The sequence below is a fragment of the Zingiber officinale genome, chromosome 2A (assembly GCF_018446385.1).
Source record: "Zingiber officinale cultivar Zhangliang chromosome 2A, Zo_v1.1, whole genome shotgun sequence".
NCBI classification, from domain to species: domain Eukaryota; kingdom Viridiplantae; phylum Streptophyta; class Magnoliopsida; order Zingiberales; family Zingiberaceae; genus Zingiber; species Zingiber officinale.
In genome coordinates this window covers 2,545,660-2,555,772 of record NC_055988.1, presented here as the reverse complement: position 1 = coordinate 2,555,772, position 10,113 = coordinate 2,545,660, and the positions used below count along the sequence as shown (strand labels likewise).

Genomic DNA, 10,113 nt, shown 5'->3' with positions numbered 1-10,113 from the left:
CTATCATAATATAATATTAATTAGTGTTAATAAGATGAAGTATTGAAGTATATATGTTCTAACCATTATGATTTATAATTACTATAACTTTTAATAATTATGAATTGTAATTAATATAACATAGTATTATTAATGTCGATCTAAATTGAAATATTTATATTGTATCAATTATGATCTTGTAATTACTATAATAGCATCAAACAAATAAGGATATTTTCAAAATAAAAATGGGTTAAAAATGAGATAGTGTAATATTTTGATGATAATTAAAAAGGATACTTTGTTTTATTCCAAAAAAAAGACACGCCCTTTTTATATAAATCAAGAGCACTTCAGTCGTTTTCTCAAACTATTTTCAGAGAATTGACCGGCTAGAAGCCTAGAAGCAATTGATGGAGTTGGGAAATAGATGGTCTCTTCGAGGAGAAACAGCTTTGGTCACTGGTGGATCCAAAGGGATAGGGTAAATATTTTGCTTTTATCTTCTTTTTATAGTTTGTTGTTGTTGTTCTTGCTGCTGCTGTTGCAGGTGTGCTATTGTGGAAGAACTAGCAAGATTTGGAGCAGCAGTTCATACGTGCGCCAGGAATGAAGCAGAGCTGAAACAGAGTTTGCAGAAATGGAGAGACCTGAAGCTTCAGGTGACTGGTTCGGTCTGCGACGTCTCATCCTCGGAGGAGAGGGAGAAGCTGATAGAGGAAGTCCGCGCCATCTTCAACGGCAAACTCAATATCCTGGTGTTGATTGGCATTTGTTCTTGTTGTGGCTTTGATAAATTTGTTAAATATTTTTTCTCTAATGGTTAACTGAATTAGAGTTACTGTTCCTGAAGGTTAATAACGTAGCAATTTACTACAATAAACCAGTTCTAGAGGTGACCCAAGAAGAGTACAAGCACACCATGAACACCAACTTGGAAGCTGGTTTCCATTTGAGTCAACTCGCTCATCCTCTCCTCAAGACATCTGGTCAGGGCAATATCGTCTTTATTTCCTCGATTTCGGGACTTAAAGGATACTCTTCTTTATCAGTCTATGGAGCATCTAAGGGTACAAAACCCATGTTGATATCTAAATGCAACATGAAATTTGGTACCCCTAATTAAAATTTGGCTTGGTTGTGTTTAGGAGCCATGAACCAAATCACTAGATGTCTTGCTTGCGAATGGGCTAAGGATAATATTCGTACCAATTGCGTTGCGCCCGGTCTCATCAAGACACCTATGGCTAAAAGGGTATATATCTAGTTGCTTATCTTTGGAGAAAATTATGTTTTTAGTCTTATAACTTGTACTTTTTTCAATTTTAGTCCTGTTATGAGTTAATTTACGTTCTTAGTCCTGTAACTTGTAATATTTTTCAATTTCAAAAAGGTATAAGTTATAGGATTAAAAACATAATTTTCTCCTTATCTTTGTATAAATTAATTGTTATTTTTTCATGTAAATATCATAAAAATTTAAATTGTGTAAGAGTTTATGTCTGATAGTTCATGGAGAATGAAGAATGCTTAGCGAAGTGGCTTCATTGTACTCCGCTCGGGCGTGCGGGAGAGCCTGAGGAGGTGGCGGCTTTGGTGGCTTTTCTTTGCCTTCCTTCTTCATCTTTCATCACTGGTCAAGTGATTACTGTCGATGGAGGGGTAACGATAAGTGGTGACTATTAAATCTCTATGGATGAATTTTGTGTTATCATCAATAAAAATAAAAGCGATGGAATACTTATTTCTCCACATGTTTTTGTATTTCTTTTATATTGTACACATCGATATGAATTAGAATTAGTTTAGGTAGTTCATTGCTTCTTTTAACATTTTGAAAGGATGATGTTAACTTTGTCTCAACACAAGTCTCATATTTGTGTTTTGAATCAATCAATTAATGTAGGTATATTTTTTCAAATTAATTAATCTACCAAAGTATCAAAATTAACATATCATATTCTACCGTGTCATAAGTTGGAAGACTTAGAATTATTTATTTTATTGATTTTAGGTTGAATGATGATTACATTGAATTTAAATAACTCATCACATACATAGTTCTTCCTTACAAATATTTTATTTTTTGAAAGAATTACTCCATCTGACATAAATACAATGTGAAAACTGTAAGTATCCCATATTAGTTTTAATGTTAAACAATCGAATTAAGTTAGGTCTGATGTATTTTGATATCTTGTGTCTAAGTGTGTAGGAACTTAGGAACACAAGAAGTTAAGTGAAAGATGCAGTAAGCGAGAATAATGACACGAGAAGGGAGCTGACATGTTCGGTGCATCCGAGAAATGAGGAGCTGCGGAAGAGTACACCCCTGGAGCGAGAAGGATGCGCGTGTTGCATCTGATTGACAAGAAGCCGAGAAGAATCCTGTTCGAGGAGAAGGCTGGAGTTTGGTTTGGATAAGCTCAACCCTGTATGGCCGGAGCATTACCCAAGCAAGCAAATTCAGAAAATATTCAACTCAAAAGTTGACCATTCGAGGCATTCCATTGATTGAAGGCGCCCTATTGATTTGAAGACATGAGGCGCCTCAGTTGATTGGAGGCACCTTAGATCAACTGGAGGCGCCTCTGATGAGTTGGAGTCATGGTCTAAGAGATAAGCTATGGGATCCAACTCAGCAGAACCGAAGCGCCTCCAGCTACCAGAACAGCTGAACGTTGATAGCGATAAGGATAAAATTTATCCAGTTGGAGGAGCCTCCAAGTGTTAGAGGAGCCTTTGAAATGCCACGTCAACAACGATCACTTTTGACCAGCGGAATATAAATAACACTCTAGAGCTAGTTGTAAATATACACCTATTCTTAACTTTTATTTTTCTTTCTAAGCTTTCAATTATTGTAAGGGGATTTTCTGCCTCTGACTTTTGTCAAAGAAGGAGTTTCGTTAGTTCTTTCAACTGTCTTGGATTAACAACCACCTATATTGTAATCAAGTAAAACTCTGTCTCTTACTTTATATTTTTGTTATTTGTTTTAATTAATTAAAGTGTGTCATTGCAAAGCAAGTAACAAGAGAAGGTCTAATTAATTTGTAGGTCATCTATTCACCCCCTCTAACCGGTCCACTTGATCCAACAAATACAATACATTATTGAGGGACAATTTTTTTTCGTTCAAGTCTGTTAGGACCAAAAGTAGCTAGAGGGGGGGGTGAATAGCTCGTCGCGTTCGCTCGGTGCTCGGCGTTGCTTGTTCCTTCAAAGATGTGCAGCGGAAAATACAGAAACAAATACAACAACGCTAACACGGTTGGTTTACTTGGTATCCACCTCACAAGAGGTGACTAGTCCAAGGATCCACACCACGCACGCACCCTCCACTATGAAAACACTCCTTTTCGGTAACTACCGAGGGCGGAGAAGCCCTACAAGACTCTCCGTACAAGAAGAAAGGAAAGGGAAACAAAATACAAGCGCAAACCTTACAATGAGTACAGAAAACCCTAACCCTAGCTTCTCTTCTTGCCTTTGATCCGCCTCTTGACTTGGAAAGCTTCCAAGATCCTTCAAGAACTGGCGATCTGATCTTTGAGAGCGCTGTGGAGGAGCTGGCGAAGATCTGAGATGAATTCGTAGAAGCGGTGCCGCAGCCATCACACGCCTGCAGCTATAAACGCCAGCGGTCGGATCCGATCGATTCGAATATTCCCAATCGATCGGGAGGCTTTGATCGATCCAGGATCGATCCAGGCGCTTCGATAAGCGCTGGATCGATCCACGGATCGATCCAGCTTTTAGCGACGGCCTCCCAATCGATCCAGCGATCGATTGGGACCTCTGATCGATCCACGGATCGATCCGGAGGCTCTCTGTTCGGGAATGCCGGATCGATCCATCGATCGATCCAAGACTTGATTTTGTCCAAAACCAAGTCCTAAACCTCCCAAACCAACATCCGGTCAACCTTGACCTGTTGGTATGTTATGCCTAGCATCTAGTCACTCCCTTGACCTGCTAGGACTCCCTTACCAAGTGTCCGGTCAATCCCTTTGACCCACTTGGACTTTTCTCTGTGCCAAGTATCCGGTCAATCCCTTTGACCTACTTGGACTTTTCTTTCATGCCAAGTATCCAGTCAATCCTTTGACCTACTTGGACTTCCCAACACCAGATGTCCGATCATCCTTGATCCATCTGGATTTTCCTTCGCTTCACTCACCAGGACTTTCACCTAGCTTCACTCACTAGGGTTTTCCATCTGCCTAGCTTCACTCACTAGGACTTTCACCTGGCTTCACTCACCAGGATTTCCATCTGCCTAGCTTCACTCACTAGGACTTTCACCTGGCTTCACTCAACAGGATTTCCATCTGCCTAGCTTCACTCACTAGGACTTTCACCTGGCTTCACTCACCAGGATTTCCATCTGCCTAGCTTCACTCACTAGGACTTCCTTCTGCCTGGCTTCACTCACTAGGACTTTTCTTCTGCATGGCTTCACTCACCAGGACTTTCATACTGCCTAGCTTCACTCACTAGGTCTTTCATTTTGCCTAACATCCCAGTTAGGACTTCCCAGTCAAGTATCTAGTCAACCTTGACCTACTTGACTCTTCTTCAATCAATATCTTATTGTCAAACATCTAAACCCAAACCAAGACTCAGCTTGGTCAAGTCAACCTTGACCTGAGGGATATTGCACCAACAATCTCCCCCTTTTTGATGTTTGACAATACCACAATAACACTTACAATCCCATATGTAAGTTAGGCTAATCCCATAGCCTCCTTCTTCATGCCACTAGGTAATGAAAGCATAAATTAAGCTCTTCATTCTCCCCCTAAGAGGGCAAACTCCCTCTAGGTAATGAAAGCCTAACTTACTCCCTTTCATGAGTCCTTTCATTCTCCCCCTATGACATTCCCATAGGTAATGAAAGTCTAAACTTAACCATACATTCTCCCCCTATTGGCACACATCAACCCATCGTTGGACACACATCAACCTATGCTCCAATTCTGGGCACACTTCAACAAATCCATTTGTTGAAGACTCTCCCCCTGAAGAGTTGCTCATCGTTGTTCACAACATCACTCGTTGTGATCAACACGATAATGAAGGTCCCATACCCTTCATTTATCCTTAACTTCTCCCTCAATGTAGACAACTACCCAACCTTGAGCATTATCTACCACTTGAGTGTCCACTTGAAATAATGAGGATATCCACTCCCCATTTCTCCCCATTTCAAGTTTAAATGCTCAACCTTGAGCAAGTTCACAACAGAAGGTTAACCACCTTCCAAGGTTCATGAAAAATAATTTTCATGTCTTTAAAAAGTCCCTCCCCCTAAAGACATGGTGGTAACTTCTTTCATTGCACCAACAATGACTTGGAATCCCTAACACATTAGGAAACCCAAATTTAGAAGTTTTGAGGTTCAAATATTCAAAATTTGAAACAACCTCAACCTAAACTTCTACTTAGTTTTCGTTAACCAATCCATCCTTGTTTTCAACATGAAAACACCCTTTGTATGTATATAAATGTATTTAAGGGGTTTGGAATGGTTACCTAGACTCAAAGAGGTTCAAAGATGCTGAAATCAGGCCTTCCCAGCCAAAACCAGCAACTTGGATCGATTGAAGTTGGGTTCCAATCGATTGAACCTTCCTGAATCGATCCACTGATCGATTCAGACTCCCTGGATCGATCGGCTGATCGATCCAGCGAGCTTCTGCTCGCGGGAATTACCGTTTGAATCGATCCATGGATCGATTCAGGAACTCCAATCGATCCATGGATCGATCGGAGCTCTGATAGTTGCTGAAATTCCATTTCAGTCAACTTCAGAAACCCCTAGAAAATTCTACAAAAATCCAAAAATTATGAAATTTCGTGTAGACATTATTTAGGGCGTTTACTATCACGGAAAAATAGTTTTCTATGAAAATACATCATATTTTCAAAGATTGACACAAACTTGAGAACTTGCAAAAACTTTAGTGTTTTCTTCAAGTTTGTGTCTAACTATTCAATGGTGATTACTATCAAAAGATAGCCTTCACCAAGGTTTTCCAAAATCATTTTGAAAACATTTTCAAAACCAATATCCCATCATGTTCCTTGGGCATAATGCATATGACTTGTACATTAGCTTTCCCAATGATGGGAAAACACATAACTATGTGTTTTGATGAACCTAAAACTCAAAAGAATGCACTAAATCAACATCTTGAGTTTTGTTCATCATCCTAACATCTCACTTGTATTTAATATGGACAAAACACATACAAGTCACCTTATAGTCTTTGTGAGATGTAGATTTTAGTTTTTGCCCTAATCTAGGGATCATGCATATTTATCTAGGCATTTTAGAAATGTTAGACATCCACCTAGGATGTCACTTGTCAATAAGTGTCGTTAGATGCCATTTGTCTTTAATTACAAGGAATTAAACTTAATGCATGATTATGTTATGGCATACATCAAAAGAAAATAATTTTCAAAAGAAAATATCCTATTACTACATGATGTATGAATGTCATGACATGGTATTTTTGAATTTTTCATAATAAAACATGAATGCAAAACTAGACATGATGTCATGTCATATTATGTGCAAACAATCATGGCAAGATTTAGCATAAATACAATATACCTAGATTAACTATCTAAGTATCCTTAAAGTCTTAGCTAAACTTACAACTTAAACCTAGATTGCCCTAAAGTGCTACAAGAGAATGCCAAAACCTAAATTTGGCATTTCTAATTTCCTTGATTTAATGTATGCCAATTGAAAATAAACATGTCCTCAAATGTTGGCATATTCCATTTTTCCTCAAGAGTAGCACTTTTAAAATTAAGGCCCGGATTGCCTTAAATTGCCTAAGAACATACCAAAATCCCAACTTGATAGTTCTTATGAATTTCCCAATATGTGCCATTTAAGATTAAAATCAATTCTTCTACCATTAGGCACATTTTACTCTTTCAAGGAGTAATCAATAGGTCCATTTCATTTTCAAAGGTTAACTAAAACCTTGAAAATGCTCCTTGAGTGTCTATTTCCTCAAAGTTGGGTTAACTACCCTTCTAATCGGAGTTGACACTCTCTAACCCATCTATGGGGTAGAGAAGATGCTCCTAGGAACCCAACACCTATTGGTGCTCCTTGGATGCTCTAGGTACTCACTAGGGATAACTTCCCTAGATACCTTCCTAGTGACTTTGTTGGGCTTCTTAGAAGCCTTGGTCACATTTTCTAGGTCAACTCTAGGGATAGATAGCCTCCCTTGTAACCTTGTTCGTGACTTTCTTAGACTTCTTAAAAGTCTTAATCACTTTGGTTGCAAAGATACTTCTAGGGATATCTTCCCTTGTATCCTTGACTTGACCTCTAGACTTAGGATTCGTTCCATAACTATATGAAACCCTATGATAACTAGGCACATCCTTCTTAGCTTTTGGTTTGTATCCCAAACCTTTATGGCCATTGGATGGCTTTGATTTTCCTAAACCTAAGTTATGCTCACTTTGCCCTAATAGGATATTTTCCATCATTTTTAGGGTCTTCTCCATTTTATCAAGTCTTGACCTCAAGACTTGATTTTCTCTCACTAAGTCCTTAGTATTTGATCCATGAGCATTTTTGTTTCTAGGCTTGTATCTTACATCCTTAGAGTTATCGCCTAGGTTTTTACCTACATTCCTAGCCTTAGGGATAGTAGTTTTGGCATGTAGGGCCACATGCTTTTCCTTAAAGCCCTCATGCTTTCTATTCTTATGGTAAATTGCATTAAAATGATAAAAGTTAGAACTATCATGCTTTTTACCATAATGCAAAGGGGTAGGCTCAATAAATGTTACCTTCTTCTTTACCTTGGAGGCTCCCCCTTGACTAATGCCTCCTTGAGCCTTGACCATCTTCTTCCCCTTGGGGCATTGACTTCGGTAATGCCCTTTTTGGTTGCAAGAAAAACACACAATGTGCTCCTTGCTCCTTTTTATTCCGGGGATGGTCTCCTTGGGCTTCTCCTTGCCCTTTTGTGCCACTTGGCCCTTCTTCTTGGCCAAGTTGGGACACTTGCTCTTATAGTGCCCATGTTCCCTACACTCAAAACATATTATATGATTTTTATTTTTAATTGAAACATTTATACCTTCTTGTATAGGGATGACACTTGCTCCTCCATTTGATATTTCTTGAATTTCGGAGGTGGCACCATCTTCTTCTTCTTCACTTGACCCGGATGTAGAAGCTTCTCCTTCTTCTTGATCCGGCGTCACCAAGGATTGCTCCCCCTCAATCCTAGAGGTGGAGGCTTCATCATCTTGAATATGAAACAAGGAGTATGCTCCCTCCTTATTCCCTTCGTTGCATTCCCTTGAGGATGAAGCTTCTTGGATCTCCTCTTCTTCGGAGGTTGAGCATCTCTCAACCTCGGAGCCCTCCTCTTGGTCTTGCTCCAAAGAGTCACCATCTCTGGATACTTCTTGCTCTTGTACAGTGGAGGGGATCTCTTCATGAAGCTTGGCCAATTTGCTCCATAGTTCCTTTGCATCTTCAAATTCTCCAATTTTGCAAAGGATGGTGCTTGGCAATAAATTGACCAAAAGCTTGGTCACTTTGTCATTGGCCTCGCACCTTTGGACTTGCTCTTGGCTCCACTTGCTCCTTTTGAGTACTTTGCCCTTGGAATTTGTGGGAGCTTCAAAACCTTCCATGAGAGCAAATCATTGCTCTATCTCCATCATAAGAAAATTTTCGATTCTTGATTTCCAAGAATCGAAGCTTGTAGATGAATATGGTGGAGCCACCCTTGTGTCAAATCCAAGTCCATCTTGGAATTGCATCTTGAAGTTGAGCTTGATAAAATCTTGAACTTGAAGAATTTGCTCCAACTTCTTCACCCCTCTAGCTTTTCTTGTTATGCTTGACCCTTCCGGCGATGATTCCGGTGAAGAGCGGCCTTGCTCTGATACCACTTGTTAGGACCAAAAGTAGCTAGAGGGGGGGGGTGAATAGCTCGTCGCGTTCGCTCGGTGCTCGGCGTTGCTTGTTCCTTCAAAGATGTGCAGCGGAAAATACAGAAACAAATACAACAACGCTAACACGGTTGGTTTACTTGGTATCCACCTCACAAGAGGTGACTAGTCCAAGGATCCACACCACGCACGCACCCTCCACTATGAAAACACTCCTTTCGGTAACTACCGAGGGCGGAGAAGCCCTACAAGACTCTCCGTACAAGAAGAAAGGAAAGGGAAACAAAATACAAGCGCAAAGCTTACAATGAGTACAGAAAACCCTAACCCTAGCTTCTCTTCTTGCCTTTGATCCGCCTCTTGACTTGGAAAGCTTCCAAGATCCTTCAAGGACTGGCGATCTGATCTTTGAGAGCGCTGTGGAGGAGCTGGCGAAGATCTGAGATGAATTCGTAGAAGCGGTGCCGCAGCCATTACACGCCTGCAGCTATAAACGACGCCAACGGTCGGATCCCGATCGATTCGAATATTCCCAATCGATCGGGGAGGCTTTGGATCGATCCAGGGATCGATCCAGAGCGCCTCTGTGCTCTGAAAACGCGCCTGGATCGATCCACGGATCGATCCAGCGCTTATCGCGCGAAGCAGCCGCGTCCCAATCGATCCACTGATCGATTGGGACCTCTGGATCGATCCACGGATCGATCCAGAGGCTCTCTGTTCGCTGGGACAGGTCTGGATCGATCCACTGATCGATCCAGCACTTGATTTTTGTCCAAAACCAAGTCCCAAACCTCCCAAACCAACATCCGGTCAACCTTGACCTGTTGGTATGTCATGCCTAGCATCTAGTCACTCCCTTGACCTGCTAGGACTCCCTTACCAAGTGTCCGGTCAATCCCTTTGACCCACTTGGACTTTTCTCTGTGCCAAGTATCCGGTCAATCCCTTTGACCTACTTGGACTTTTCTTTCATGCCAAGTATCCAGTCAATCCTTTGACCTACTTGGACTTCCCAGCACCAGATGTCCGATCATCCTTGATCCATCTGGATTTTCCTTTGCCTAGCTTCATTCACCAGGACTTTCACCTAGCTTCACTCACTAGGGTTTTCCATTTGCCTAGCTTCACTCACTAGGACTTTCACCTGGCTTCACTCACCAGGATTTCCATCTGCCTAGC

The 10,113-nt window shown here is 40.7% G+C and overlaps 1 protein-coding gene across 2 annotated transcripts; it reads left to right on the top strand.

Annotated features, from left to right (window-relative positions):
• Positions 1–351: 351 nt before the first annotated feature.
• LOC122044350 (tropinone reductase homolog At5g06060-like) lies at positions 352–1,739 on the top strand. Of its 2 annotated transcripts, none has more exons than XM_042604849.1 (5): positions 352–463; positions 530–737; positions 833–1,049; positions 1,128–1,234; positions 1,489–1,736. In XM_042604849.1, exons 1-5 carry the CDS (start codon positions 393–395, stop codon positions 1,663–1,665), a joined length of 780 nt encoding a protein of 259 aa, XP_042460783.1. In that variant the 5' UTR covers positions 352–392; the 3' UTR covers positions 1,666–1,736. The 2 variants fall into 2 exon arrangements, with proteins under 2 accessions (XP_042460783.1, XP_042460784.1); XM_042604850.1 differs by having other exon boundaries at positions 367–463; positions 833–968; positions 1,489–1,739.
• Positions 1,740–10,113: the final 8,374 nt, after the last annotated feature.